The sequence below is a fragment of the Cinclus cinclus genome, chromosome 23 (assembly GCF_963662255.1).
Source record: "Cinclus cinclus chromosome 23, bCinCin1.1, whole genome shotgun sequence".
Taxonomy (NCBI): Eukaryota; Metazoa; Chordata; class Aves; order Passeriformes; family Cinclidae; genus Cinclus; species Cinclus cinclus.
In genome coordinates this window covers 2,640,167-2,655,149 of record NC_085068.1, presented here as the reverse complement: position 1 = coordinate 2,655,149, position 14,983 = coordinate 2,640,167, and the positions used below count along the sequence as shown (strand labels likewise).

The following is a 14,983-nucleotide window of genomic DNA, read 5'->3' as shown; positions in this document are numbered from 1 at the left end:
GTGTCAGAACAGTCTTTGCTTATAAAAGAACCTCATCCTCCAGTGTTTGCATCACAGAGACACTTATTTGTGATGTGGTGATGAATGGAACACAATCACTGCTTCAGTTTGGCCTGAGGAGTGCCTTAATTTTTGTGTTTCTAAATTAAAGTGCAAATACTACATGTAATGACTTCCATAGATAAGTGCTCAGGCACCTGAGTGAGTTTTGGCTCTTCAGTTAACCTGAAACCACCTTAACAAGAAAAATGAACAACGTAAAGCCACTGTTGGAGGTTGAAAACTCAAAACATCAGTTGCCTTTGCTGGGATCAGAAGATAAACTGAATTCTGCAAGAGTCTGAATGTGCACAACAGTAATTTACATATTTTAGTAAGACACAGTACTTGACGTGGAAAAGAATCCGAAGGACCTAAATTCAGAAGGAATCAAAGTCTCATGAACATAAAGCTGAAGTGTTTAAAGCTGCAAATTACTTTGTTCAAGTTACTGCCTTTGCTTTGTAAGCTGTTTTCAAGAGTAGAAGAGGAAAGGCAGTGCACATAAATTGTAAATTCATTCTTAGGAAGTACAGTTGGTGTAATAAATGATACAAAAATTACTTTTTAGAGGTAGCTGTGCCACACTTGGGTGCTTTTCCAGTAATTAGAATTACACGAGTTGTTCCGTTGGCTTAGAATATCTGTTCTTTTTATAAATACTGTAGAATTTTTCTAATATTTCTGCACTAGATGAGTGGGTTTTCTTCTGTTTTATTCTGAAAGACGAGAAGGGAAAAAGAGTAGATTGCCTGAAGTGCTGTGGAGTGTCTGTACCAAGGAGACAGGGGATATATATCTTGTTTTCCAATGGAGGGTTATAATACAGTGCAGTTTTATATTCTAGTAAGTGTGTGATATAATTCAGTCACTGTTATGGATGTAGGAATAACCACAGCCCTCAGAAATTGGGAAAGAGACCCTGTTCTTGAATATTTGTTACCAAATCATCCACAGATAAGTTTAGTTCAGTAGATTGCATCTTAAAAAAACAATGGGTTACAAGTTCCTTCTAGTTAATATGGGACTGTACTCTGAGCCCTGCAGAAGCCCCACACCAGGCATGTGCTGTTCTTAAAAGAAAGTTAAATCTAGAAGCTACCTGTGTGGGGTTTTTTATAAGGGTTGTAAATTCAGCTTTTCTGCAGGGGAAAGAACTCTGCCTCAGGTTTGGGGTTTCTTGTGAGAACGCTTTGTGTGGATATTTGGGGTTGAAGGATTGCACAGCCAGGCCTCTCGTGCTCCCTTACTACACATATAGTGTAGGCTGTTCCCAAAGAAACAGAGTGGAAACAGAGGCTGGGAAAAAGCCACTTTCCCCAATTCTGTTTTCATCACTATTACTCATCCCAAAGGCAGGTCAGAGCCAGGAGTCTGTTCCTGGACATTTCTCTGTGCTGATGGGTTTCTGGCCAGGGGATGTGTTCCACTGGTCACCTCTGCATCGAGCTCCCTGTGCTGGGCTGCTCTGGGCTGGCTCTGCTGGATCTGAAGGTGAAGCAGGCACACTGAGGTGCTGTCAGCCTGAAGAATCAACCCAAAATTTATGGTTAATGGGGAAGAGAAGGAAGGGACAGAGAGGAACCAGATCTGTTCACAGACACAGATACATCATTTCACCTACCTTGTGCCATGACACTGCTGATTTGGATCAGCTCTGGGAAGTATTTGATTTGTCTGGTCTCAGGAAAAGGAAGAACTTCCCTAAAAGCTGCTGCTGCTTGTCTACTTCTGTTTACCCAGGACTGTTGTGATTTTGAGGCCTCTTCGGCCAGGCCTGCAGGTACCAAAGGATGAACTCCTGTGAGAGCCCTGAGCTGGGTTAAATCCTGAACTGCCCTGCTCTTGGTCTGGGCTCTGCAGTTCTCTCTTGTGGCCATATTACAGTCTGTAGAGACCAAAATAGAAACACTTAAATGAATGTTTCAGCTTTTTCAGCACTTTACCAACCATGTCTTGGTTTGCCTCTGATATTTTGTGTGTTTAAAGATTGATTGTATGGGTCAGGTGTTGCATCACTTGCTGGTCCCATCATAGAGCAGTGGAATGGTTTGGGTTGAAGGGACCTTAAAGCCCAACCAGTGCCCCCCCTGCCATGGGCAGGGACACCTTCCCCTATCCCAGGCTGCTCCAGGCCCTGTCCAATGTGACACTGGACACTTCCGGGTATGGGATAGTCACAGTCTGTCATTTCTATTTAGGATTTTTTTTTAAAAAAAATCTTTCACAGTCACATTGGTTTATGTGTGTCCCTGCTCACTCTGACTGTCATCATCTGTGTGTTAGTGCCTTGTGCTTGGGATTAGGAATGTTTTTGTTACAGGCAGTTTGATCTCTTCTGTCCCATCCAGTTCATTTAAATAGTTTTGGGGCTGTTGCACCCCAAATTTGTTTTTTCTCCTCTAGGCGGCTTCCCTTTGAAATGGTGCTAATCCATTCACCGAATCAAAGAAAGCACATTTCCATGTTTTCTTTATTCCTCCCTCCCTTGCCCTTCCATTTCTTAGGAGTTATGAATTCATCACTTCATGATTAATTTTGCCTTTGATTGCCTTTTGTCCTCATACTCTCAGTCAGATTTTCATCTCTATGATGCAGAGTGGAATGTAGAAGAGATTCCACACTGCTTATTTCTTTCTTGTTTTATTAGCATATTGTTACCAGTCTGTTCAGAAACTTACCAGTTGTCCTGTGATCCTATTGTGTTGTTGGGAAAGGGTATTTTGCTTCAGTCCATTCCTCTTGCAGTGAAATCTGGATTGTTGTTCCAGCAGGGAACACCTGATGCACTGATTGTTTGATAACAACTGCAGGAGTGATCACTGATGCTCCCTGGGATGGGCTGGGGCACAGGGCTGCACATTACCTGAAATGTGTGCAGGGAGACGGAGTCTCCTGTCCCTGCAGGACATCACGGCCCCTCTGCCAGCTTGGAAGCAGAGCTTGCCTTTGTCCATGTGCAGGGCAGGGAGGCAGTTGGGGTTCTGGATTCATGGAAAACTGCGGAGGATGCAGGAGGAGTGTTGGGTTTGACATGTGCACACACACAGACATGTTTATTCTCATTAGCCAGCATGGTCATGCTTGGCTACATGCCTGGAAACTGCTCTGAGTGACCCAGAGTGGGAGCTTGGGAAAGCTCACTCCAGCATATGGATGGGGAGTTCCTTCAGCAGCTCTCTCATTCCCACTCCACTGTAAATATTTACCTTTATCCATCAGCCCTGGACAGTTGCTTCCCTGGCCAGCCTGGGCACAGAGTGAACATGGAGTGTGTGTGTACTGAAGTGTGCTGGACCACACCAGTGGTTTGGAAATGAAATCTGGAATTATTTGAGGTGGGAGCATTGGGGTGTGTTGTAAGTGAGGTGATTTCTTGAAGAGTTTTGGCTTTGGGACAGATGTGGGCTGTTAATGATAAAATCTGTTTTTAGAGGTGCCAGTGCCTTCCAGCCTTAATGTTTTGCCCTCTCTCCCCTCCCTGTTGTTTCCTCCCACCCTGCAGGTCCCAAGCCTGTGTGAAGATCTCCTCTCCTCTGTGGATCAGCCCTTGAAGATTGCACGAGACAAGGTGGTAGGGAAAGATTATCTATTGTGTGACTACAACAGAGATGGGGACTCGTACAGGTGAGTTCCCAGCCAGAGCTGGGGCTGGCTGCTGCTCTGTAAGTGACATCCATGTGCAGGTCTTGCAGGCCCTTCTCCCTCTTATTTTCATCCAAGAAAATACAGTCATTCAAAGATTCAGAGTCCAAAATGGGCAGTTGTTATCTTGCTAAAGGGGGGTGACTGATGTATTTCTCTTTGTTTTCTGTATTCTAGATTAAAACCAGTCAGTTCTCTAGCCGAAATGCCCTTGATAGGAAATTAGACCACTGCAAAGTTACAAAATCTCTGGAATGGATACTGACAGAAAAGAGATGATGCAAGCTGTGGGTTTAAACAAAATCATCTTCAGCTTGTACAAAACAGGGTGGATTTGCCAGCTGGGAAAGGCTCTTTCACTCGTGTTTTGCAAGGAATTGACTGACTTTGGACTCAATGTCGTTAGTTCTGTTTGAAAATCTTGGCCCAAGCTTTTACCAAAGGAATCCCCTTCTACCAAAATAGCTGATCTATTCTGAGGACTGTAGACAGAAACAATGAAAATATTCAAACCCTGTAAGCTCTGTATAATTACAATATAATTAATTTTGAAGTGGGAGGGGCTACAATAGTGGAATGGTGCAATCAGGTTTCAGTGTTTTGGCTGCCACATTAAACACAGTCTCTCTTTTAATGTGTTTTCCTCTAACCTTGCCATTAGGATGGTGTTTTTACTTGATGTTTAATCATCCCTTCACTTTCTCACGTTGTCTGACTTTCCTTACTGGCTGTAGTGACAATGGCGTAGTTCCAGGTATTTAATTTAAGAATCATGAGTTTACAGTCCAGAAACCTTTGTGACTCCTGCAGCACTTTTATTCTTTCCCTTAACGAAGGGTGCTGGGCTGTGAGGTAACGACCCCATTCATCTCCTGAATTTGCCCTGAATTGCCAGCTCTGCCATCCTGCTGCTTCAGGGGATGACTCTGAGGCTTCCACTTGTCTCTCCTTGTAGCTTCAGTGTCACAATTTACATTTTAGTGCTTGGAATTATCTCCAGGAAGAATCTCACTTTGCTCTGTGTAGATTTGATGTAGTGTTTTACATTCATCTGGCCTGAAATGTTTCAAGAATTGTGTTTCAAAGTAGAATTTCAGAAAATATTTTTTAATAAATCTTTTTTCTTTGGCTCAGGCATCACTGCAGAAGCAGGTGAGCTTGTAAAGGATTCAAGATGAGCTGGTTCAGTTGCTTTGAGCTGCAGGAAAGGTCCCTCTCTAATGTGAAGCACATCTGTGTGTGGATGATTTACACAGAGAACATACTGAGATTCATTTTGTCCTAGAAACAGGAGATGGAGAATGAGAGTGGATGCAGAATTTGACAGTGCCTCTGGATTGTGGCTGAGTGTAAATCCCAATGAGTTGTTTCAAATAGAATTTATTGCAGGGTGCCAACAAGTGAGCAGGACCTGAAGTTGGAGTGTCCCTCACATTCTTTAGAGTACTAATCTCATATTTAGAAACTATTCCAGCCTTCTACAGAAGAGCCTGGTGCCTTCTAAAAGCATTTTGCATTAATTTTGTGTGTCCCAGCTGGTCAGATCCATGTTAGCAGCTACTTGAATTTAATAATTTCTGAATCAGTAGATAAAATAGGAGTTTAGAGCTTCTGCCCCCCACTAGATGTACACACACAGCTGCAGCCCCTCTGGCAGGTGCAGGAAGAGGGATTAAATCCTGAATTTTGTGTGGATCTTTCAAGAGATGCTTTCTCCCTGAAGTTGTGGTGTTTCTTCAGCCCCTTTGCATCCTGCTCAGGCTGTTTACATGGACATCAATCACCAGGGACACAGAGAACTGTAAAAGGCACTGGTTAGACAGTAATGGGACATTGTGCAATCACTAATAACCCCTCCTGTGTTTAATTAGGGCACATGACAGCCCTTCCTCTAAGGTCAGTGTCACTCTTGCCTCTGAAATTTGCTCCATCTTCTTCTGAGAAGGTATTAAGTAGTTACAAGTAAGTAGGAGGAATTCTGTTTTTAAAATCACTTTGAAATTTTCAGGACTTATTAAGTAATGAGGTTTCAGAAAAGCTCTTTAATTTGTTCCTCTAGAACAGGCACCATGTGTTAATTGCTGGCATGAAAGAATCCTGTTCCTAAGGCTTTTGATTCAGTTCTGGGTTGAAGTGATTCTTCCTTCTGGAATTGATTGGTCCCAGCTCTGATTCATGAAGTAAATTCTTTCCTTCAGCACACAGCAGAAGCCTTTGAAACCCCTGCAGCACTGCCCTGTGCATGTTAATCCCATTCTGTGCCTGTGTCCAGACACTGCTTCGTACCTCATAAAATCTGCAGTTGTTACTGGGAAGTGGCTCTTACACTAATTTAATCAATTAGGCCAAGACCGAGGAGTTCACTGGGCTTTTAAAAGCTTTTGATTTTTCCACAGCCATTTTTCAGAACCACATGCTCTATTAGAAGTCCCAGGGAGTCTTATTCCCTTCCTGCAACATGCTGCATCCCCAACTCCTGCACATTCCGAACTAAACACCTTTTCTTCATATTGCACAGGTTGCTAATTGCATTTCTTTTAGCACTAATCCAAGGATTTCAAAGCATTCTGTGGGCAACTGAGCCTCGTTGTCCTTAAGCAGGAGAGGTGGGGCTGGGTAGTCAGATTTTCTCACTGGGAATCCAGTTTTATAGGGTTGGGTTTTTTGAGTGGCTTTACAATCTGACTGAGAATTTGCCTGGAAAAAAAAGCTGCTGCGGGAAATGAATATCCTAATGTTTAGCCCATCACAGTTTAGACTTTCCTTATATTTAGACAGACTTGGTTTGGTCCATGTCAAACATGGGTCAGACTAGAAGGTGGATTTTTTTTAGTCTCCTTGGATCTTCATAAATAGTTACTTTTTATTTTCTTCATATTATCAAATCCTGCTTATGGGAGTCTCACAGGTACTTCTGTGAGTGCTCCTGGAATAACAAAGGTTTGTGAAGGATATCAAACAGTCCTGGAATCCACATTGTGAAGGCAGAGCTTTTATTAATTATTCTTTTAATATTAGACTTCAAGGTCCCTAACTTTGTCCATACATTTCCACTCGAAGTGTGTTTGATCACTCCGTTAAATGGAATCCTTATGGGGAATTTGGGGCCAACAACACTGAAACCTGTTAACTGAAACACAAACCATTCTCTTCTGGGGAAATTAGAGGTCTGACTTTTGAAATTTAAGTGCTTGTCCATCTGTCTTTCTTCAAATAGCCTCCAGTTAAGTGTTTAAATGTGTTGTGAGTGCATTTCCACAAAAATAAAAAAAATACTGGGCTGCGTTAGGAGGTTTTTTGTTGGCAAAGCTGCTGCTGGATCCAACTGGAATGGGATGAAAATGGCACAAGCTGTTGGCTGGAAGGGTCTGTTGTGGGCTGCCCCTTCCATCCTGTTCTGCAGCCAGGGGAAAAGGTTTGGTGTTTGCACTTGGAGCATCTCTCAGTGGTGCTGCAGTTCTCTGCTCACCCTCTGCAGTAGCTGAGCTATTTGGGAGCATCGGGGTAATACCAGGGGGATTTTTATATCAATCTCTCCCTGATTTCAGAGATTTTAGGTAAAGGAATGAAGAAAGAGCTGAGAAGGGACCTGATCCCTGTCTGTCCTGTCTGCAGGGAGGGCTCTGAGCAGAGCCCAGGCTCTGCTCTGGGGGCCCAGCAGTGACACCAGAGGAAGGGGCAGGGACTGATCCCAGGGAGTTCCACCTGGACACGAGGAAGAACTTCTTTACAGAGTCTGGGACACATTGCCCGGAGAGGGTGTGCAGTGTCCCTCACTGCAGATATTGCAGACCCATCCTCACACAATCCTGTGCCTGTGCTCTGGGCTGACCCTGCTGAAGCAGGGAGGTGGCACCAGATGAAGCTTTGTGAGCCCTTCCAGCCTGACCCAGCTGGGATCCTGTGTCTGTTGACTCCCCTCCAAAGTAACCACATTTTAAGCAGCTGTTTAAAATCACAAAATCCCAGAATCACTGAGGTTGGAAAAGCCCTCCAAGACCATTGAGTCCAGCTTTGACTAGTCCCCACCTTGTCCCCAGCCCAGAGCTCTGAGTGCCATGTCCAGACCTTCCTTGGACACCCCCAGGGATGGGGACTCCTAACCTCCCTGGGCAACCCCTTCCTCTTCCTGACCACCCTTTCCAGGAAGAAATTCCTCCTGGGGTCCACCCTCAGCCTCCCCTGCCCCAGCCTGAGGCCTTTCCCTTTCCTCCAGTCCCTGTTCCCTGGGAGCAGAGCCTGACCTGTGGCTGTCCCCTCCTGTCAGGGAGTTGTGCAGAGCCACAAGGTCCCCCCTGATCCCCCTTTTCTCCAGGCTGAGCCTCCTTCCCAGCTCCCTCAGCTGTTCCTGGTGCTCCAGCCCCTTCCCCAGCTCCATTCCCTTCCCTGGACATTCTTCAGCACCTCCATGTCCTTCTTGTGGTGAGGGTCCCAGCCCTGGACACAGCCCTTAGATGAGAATCATGACCTGATAACATCACTGGGGTGGATGTGACACAACAATTCCACTTTTCCTAGTCTCACGTTTCCTGTCAGATGTGGCTGGGAGGAGTGAAGGGAGCAAAGCAGAGCCTGGGCTCTGTGCTTTGCATCAAACAGGTGTCAGCCCCCCCCTGCCTTTCTGAGAAGTGAGTGACAAAGAGCTGCTGAGAAAAAGACTTACCCTGTGGCCAGCACTGGGACCTGGTGCTGCAGCCAAGGGCTGGGCAAAGTGAGTGGGAAAAGGGGAGAGAAAGGGTGGGGGTGCTTTTCTTTAAGCCATCAGTGATATGTGTAAGTTGGTTACTCCAAGGGGAAATGAAAAGCAAAATGCAGGTTTCCAGAATGGGAGTTATAAAAGCCTCAAGCAGATGGGCAAAGGGTTCCAGTAATCTTTTAATACCAAATCTTTCATTAAGTGTACAAAAACCTCTTCCACACCTGCAGAAATTTTAGTAAAACCTGCAGCTTTACAAACCTGGTTAAATCCTTCAAACAGTTTCCTAATGTTTTGCTAAAGGTAGAGTTTATTTCAAAGCAGAATAGCAGAGGAAAATAGGGACCTTAATCACAGCCAGCAGTGTTTGGCTCAAATACTGTCAGATCCCAAATAAACTACACAATCAATCTATATTTGCATGAAAACAATTCTAAATATTTAATGTTCAACAGCTGAAGCCTTGTTGAATATATAAGAAGGAACAGATTGAAAGCCAAGAGATATTTTTTTTGTATAGAAAAACCTGAAGCCAGAGATTAGCCCCCGGGTGAGTTTTGAAGGCCCAGTGTCCCTTTTTTGCCAGTGTTTGAAATGGGTGTGTTAGGGTGCAGTTCTTGCAGGTAGATTGCTCTGGGCACCTTTTGGTTTTTTTGGAAGGTCAGCATCTCTGGATGAGGTCAGTCCCACCAATAGGATACCTTTCAGAGCCATGGAATATCCTGAGCTGGATTGGGCCCCCAAGGACCATCCAGACCAATAATCACAGACACTCCAACAGTCCCACCCTGGGCATCCCTGGGAGTGTTGGCAGTCTCAGGGCTGTGAGCAGGCTCTTTCTCATTGTCTGTTTTTCTTGTCCCTTTGTCTGACCATCCTTTTCCTTGTCTGCCTGGCAGGTCACCATGGAGCAACAAGTACGACCCTCCCCTGGAGGACGGTGCCATGCCCTCGGCTCGCCTGCGCAAGCTGGAGGTGGAAGCCAACAATGCCTTTGACCAGTACAGAGACTTGTATGTCAGTCCTACCCTCAGAGCCCTGTCTGTCTGTCTGTCTGTGTCCCCTGGGACAGCCGTGCAGTGGGGGGGGAGGCAGTGCTGGGGTTTGTGATGCCAGACAGATCGAATCTGTCAGCTGGTGCCAAAGGCAGATGCTGAGGTGCTTTCCCACCTTCCTCCCCCTTTAACAGATTGATGCTGTCTCTGTCCTGGCATGACCTGGCTTCTCTTTGATCTCTAAGTTCAGTCTTAAACCATCTGCATTTTCCATTCCCTCAAGGCTATACTCTTAAAAAAAATCTCTATGTGCAGCAGCAGCTCTCACATCTTCCAGTAAAACAACAGGCACTGAAGGCTGAAATGCAGCAGTTGGACAGGGATTAATGTACTTCTGCTGCAGGATAATAATAATTAGACTTTAAGGTCCTGTCTTATTAAAGAGGTGTAAAACAAAGGAATTAATAGAGCACATGTGAGATAAATGTAGATTAGGCAGTTGCTTTTTTAAAGAAGAAATAGGAAGCTGTCTGGGTGAGTCATCAGTTGAACAATTTTTCTGTAAACTGGGGCTGTACTGGTCCTGCACTGCACTTTCCTCCAAATCCTTGGGATGTGATCAGGTTCAGCTGTGGGCTCTGTGCTCTGTGATCTCCTAAAGAGTGCTGGAGTGGAAAGTGATGCTAAAACTATGCAACAAGTGAGTGCTGCAAAGCAAAATGAACCAGTAAGTGTGTCCTTTACTGGGACACTTTCTTAGGGAGGTGCCTAAAGACCAGGAAAAAAAATGAACAAACTTCATTGCTGCTTCATGTTGCCTGAAAGGGAGATAAAACACAGCCTTAGATGTAGTTCATCATGTTACAGTGCTGGTAGAAGCACATTAAAAGGAATTTTTCTTGCTGGGTATTGTGGCTCAATGTAAATGTAGCCTGTCCAAATGTGTTAAGCATCACACTTCTATTACAGGTATCAAATTTTTACTTCTTTTCATGCATTGTTTTCATAGCTCTCCAACTTCTCTTGTAAGTAACAGTTGTTTTTGGTATCTGAACTGACTGGAAGAAAGGAATTTTGCATATTCAGCAAAGCCAAGTTTGCAGTTACTCCCCAGATGCAGAACAGAGCAGGACCAATAAGATTTTTGATACCCTGGGACAAAAATGAGGAGGTTTATAGGACCAAGGTTGTCTTTTTAAATCCCTCTCTGTTCAGATGACCATGAAGTCATGGCTGGATACAATAACTTCTTTAAACAGCTTGGATTTGCTAGAAGGAAAGCACAGGGAAGGTTTCTCTCACTGAGGTGAATCTGCTGAACCTTGCTCAGTGTGGGGTACAGCAGTTCCTTTATATAGCAATCCTCATGTATTGTGAGGAAGGAAAAGGGGAGGTTGTTCCAAATTCCATCTTTCTGTTTGTCAGTGCAGGTTTTACAGGCAGGAATGGTCAGAGGGCATCCAGAGGGATCACAGTCATGAGGACAGGTCAGACTATGAGCACAGGTGCCAGCACAGAACACTTTAGTGCCTGTTGTGATCCCAAAAGTGGAGGAGGAAAAGAGGACAAGGGTGGCTTATGTTCGGCTGAGCAGCATTTAAAAAAAAAAATGTGGCATTTGTGGAAAGAATTTGCGAAGTTAAGGAAACTTGACCTCAGTGTCTGAAGGATTCGTCGTGCTTAAAATCAGGATTTGTACTTCACCTCCAACAGAGATGTGCAGAGAAATGGGCTTTTGTTCTTGCAGTTGGGCTTTGCAGTTTCCTGAATAAGACAATTGGATTTTTGTGTTTTGACAGCAGAAGCTTAATTTTTACTTGGAGATCAGGGAGTGGAAATTCAGAGGTGGCAACTTTTCTCAGTGCTGCTCTTGCCAACATTCAGGTTGGGAATGACTGCAGCAATTCCTCAGGGAGCAGCTGCTGGAGCTGTGTGGGAAGGGAATGGCAGGGCAGGGATGTCACTTCCACGGCTGCTGGAGCTGGGAGCTGACCCTGGGAGTGCTCTGTAAAGCCAGCAGTGGGGCTGGGCCACGCAGAGTCGATGGAGGTGTCACTGCCCTGCTGCTCTGGCAGCTCCTGGAGCTGGGCAGGGAAGGCACCAGGCATCCTGGGCCAGGTATCAATGTCCTTCTGAATTCCAGAGCCAGGGACAGCAGAGCTTTTCCAGCATTGGGACATACTTCAGGCTTCTTGATGTATTAATCAAAGAGCTAAGCCTGCTGGCAGCCCTTGAGACTGTATCTTTTGTGGAAATTCTGGTTACTGTTAGATGGGGAGATCTATTCCAGGTTCACCCTCCAGGAACAGGGATCAGTCTGTAGGCAGTGTGCAGAAAATACACATTTTGAGTTGACCTGCAGAGGCTTTCATGGTTTCTGTTCACTCTGGTGGGGTTGCCTGCCCACACAGATCCCTCACAGGGTGTACCAGGCTAACTGATACTTCACATTACAAATTCTCTCTTTAAAAATAGCAGTTTAAGTGCAGTGGCTGCAGATGAAGAGGATGAAAAAGGTGCTGAGGGAGAAGCCTCAAATCTGACACATCAGCTCCTCACGAGCACTCCCTTTAGAGGCTGTTCTGTCCCTCTGTGGGGCAGAGAATGTTTCTGAGCTGCCTCTGTAACCACAGCTGCTGTTTTATGGAAGAAAGGTAACAGTGAATACAGAAGTAATCACAGCACTCACAGGGAGCACCAGATCCCAGCGTGCCTGGATTTCCTGGGCTGTTCAGGCTTTTTAATCCTATAATGAGAGTTTCTGCTGGGTTTTTCAGAGAAAGTAACGGCTTTGTGTCCAGCTGTGCTGGACAGCTTCTACTTCCCAGGTTGCTCCAAGCTCTGTCCAGCCTGGCCTTGGACACTTCCAGGGATCCAGAGGCAGCCACAGCTGCTCTGGGCACCCTGTGCCAGGGCCTCCCCACCCTCACACAGAGCAATTCCATCCTAAGATCCCATCTGACCCTACCCTCTGGCAATGGGAAGCCATTCCCTCTTGTCCAAGGGCACTCCAGGCCCTTGTCCACAGTCTCTCTCCATCTTTGCTGTTGACTCTGGAAGGCCCCAGTCAGGTCACCCTGGAGCCTCCTCCTCTGCAGGCTGAACAATCTCAGGTCTCTCAGAAGTTGCTGTGCACGGGGCTCACTTCACTCCTGAGCTTCCATATACACCTGATGCTGGTCATTGCAGCAACTGTAGATAAATGGGTACTTCAGAGAACATCTCCATCCCACTCTGCTCTCCACATGTGGTCCAAACCTCCCCTGGATCAGCTCCCATTTTACCTTTTACATAGAAAGTGCTGATATCTCACAGAATTCATCTTGGGCCTCTCCCAAGATTTCAAATTGCTTCGGTTTTTCCTTTTGTCAGTCCCATTTGGCCCACACACCTTTCCTTTTTAGATTTCTCTTTTCATCACGTGTGGTAAGTCTCCACCTACGTTCAGTGAGTCACAGCATTGTATTTGCCATTTCCCAAGGGGTTGGCACCTGCTGTTGTGGGTGTTTTGAGGGAAACAGCCTGTTATGGATTTGTTACTAGTTTGTGTGGAATAATCCAGTCAGATTTGCTTGCTAGGGAACTTAAAATTCAATTTCATCCCCAAAAGCTTAGTGGCCACTGAGTGACTGTAGTGTGAAAACAGGTTTGGGGAGATCTTGTAATATTGCATGTAGTAAAACCATGTAAGCTGGAGAAGAACAATCCTGCTGAGCCTTCAGTGCCTGTGAACCAGTGCTGAATTGGCCTTAAGTGTCTGTTTCAGTGCAAACCACCTTTAGTATTTCTGGAGTTTCCTACCTTTTCTTTCTGGAGACATTTGGGTTAAAGAAGAATTACACCAAGTTTTAGTTCCCTCTCTGTTCTCTGTATTAAGCAACAAGCATATTTCTTGGTTATCTGTTTTACCAAAATCCGTGTCACTTTCCCAAAAACAACTGTTCCATTTCCATCTCCTGCTGCCAGGTTTAACTCCAACAGTGCCTGGAGCTAATGCCCTGGTATGTTTGTGTTCAGTAGGTTATTATTCCCAGATGGAAGTCTAATATCTTACACCACTCAGTTAGAGCCTTGGCTTTCCACTTCCAATATGGTGAAGATAATTTCTTCCAACACATGGTTGTAATTTATTGCCCTTTGCTTGACATGTGTGTGCTTGATTGAAATCAAAGCATAATGAAGACCAGGGCAGCTGGTTAAATCTCCCTGTTTTAGATTCTGCCTTCCCTTGTTTTGGGTTGGAGATAATCAGGGCTTTAATTAAGTAATCTAATGGCTCTTTGTTGTCTGCAAGAAATAATTTCTGAAATGATTAAACAGACCTCCCCTGGGAAGGATGCTGCTGATCTGTCTGCAAACAGGATGAGTTTTGGCAACTTCGGAATGGTTTAGTGACTGACATATGTTAAAAAAGCTATTCCTCTTTTTTTTTTCCCCATGGCTTAAATTGGATTTATTGGTGCTTTTGATTTTTAACAGCTTTAAAAAAAAAAAAAGATAAAACATCATCTTAATCATACTGCTCCTGAAAATGTTTGTGTTGATTAAGATTTTGGGTTTCCTCAACAGAGTGAGTGATGAAACCTTTTGAACTTCTGCTTCTGTCTGTGTTTTGATGTTGATCCATTTTCAGTTTGTTATATTAGAGCTCTGGACCAGGAATTTGGTAGGAGCGGAAGGAGGTCTGGGAGAGGATTGACCTCTGAAATGTCTTTGTTGTGTGTAATCCTTTTATTATTGAATTTTGATTGGAATCTGGTCCAGAATAGTTATTCCAGTTGTGGATAGTGTTAGCAGTGCTGAGGGTGGCACCCCAGACCTCTGCTCTTTCTCTGCTCAGATTCACTTTGCAGCCTGGATGTTGCTGTCCTGTGGATAGAACACAGGTGTTCTTTGCAGCCAGCTGAGCATCCCCTGCCTTTCTGTGCTCTGGAGGTGGAATTCCCTGGGCCATGTGCCTCAGGAATGAGTGGATTGAGGAGCCTTTTGCCAGAGTTTGGGCAGGTACAGCAGCGAAGTCCCAGTAGATGAGTTTGCCTTTTCATTTTTAGAGTGCTCAGGGCTGACTGTATTTTTAATTTTTATTACTCTGTTTAATCTTGTGGAACAGTCTGGCTTTGCTGGGCTTCAGGGATGTCTCATTTTGACTGAACTGTGCCATCATCTGTACCAAGTATATGTAGATATCCCATAAACTTCTGGATAGTTTAACTTTAGCTGTTTTTACCCTTTTTCCTAGTTTATTTTTGATTGTGTGCTTGAACAGCCTCTGACACTCCCTCAGTCCACTTGTCCTGATAAGAATAAATGGAAACCTCAATCAGTGCTTCCCTTGGGCTGTAACTGTTTCTGAGATCTGCTGTGGTGTCATCTGAGTTATCCTTGCCTGACAGTGGAGTTTGGGCCAACTTACAGAAATACTTTGCACTTCTCACAGGGTTTGTAGCACTGCTGCATTCATCTGTTTGACCAGCTTTGCTGTACTTTGTGCATGGAGCAGCCCCAATTCCACTAAGTAAAGAACAGATGCGAGAGGTGTGACAAGGAGGCTGCTTTCAGCACAGCCTGCCCTGGCCCAGAGAAACTGTGGATGCCCACCCCCTGGGAG

General features: G+C 45.0%; 1 protein-coding gene across 3 annotated transcripts in view; it reads left to right on the top strand.

The window, feature by feature from the left end:
* CAPZB (capping actin protein of muscle Z-line subunit beta) overlaps positions 1-14,983 on the top strand; it is a 57,120-nt gene that overhangs the window by 23,092 nt on the left and 19,045 nt on the right. For all 3 annotated transcript variants that reach the window (XR_009933903.1, XM_062507557.1, XM_062507556.1), the window contains exons 3-4: positions 3,545-3,666; positions 9,280-9,393. Coding sequence is in view for 2 of the 3 variants with exons in the window: in XM_062507557.1 (XP_062363541.1) it covers positions 3,545-3,666; positions 9,280-9,393 (236 nt within the window). In the remaining variant the exon portion in view is untranslated. The remainder of the gene's footprint in view (positions 1-3,544; positions 3,667-9,279; positions 9,394-14,983) is intronic.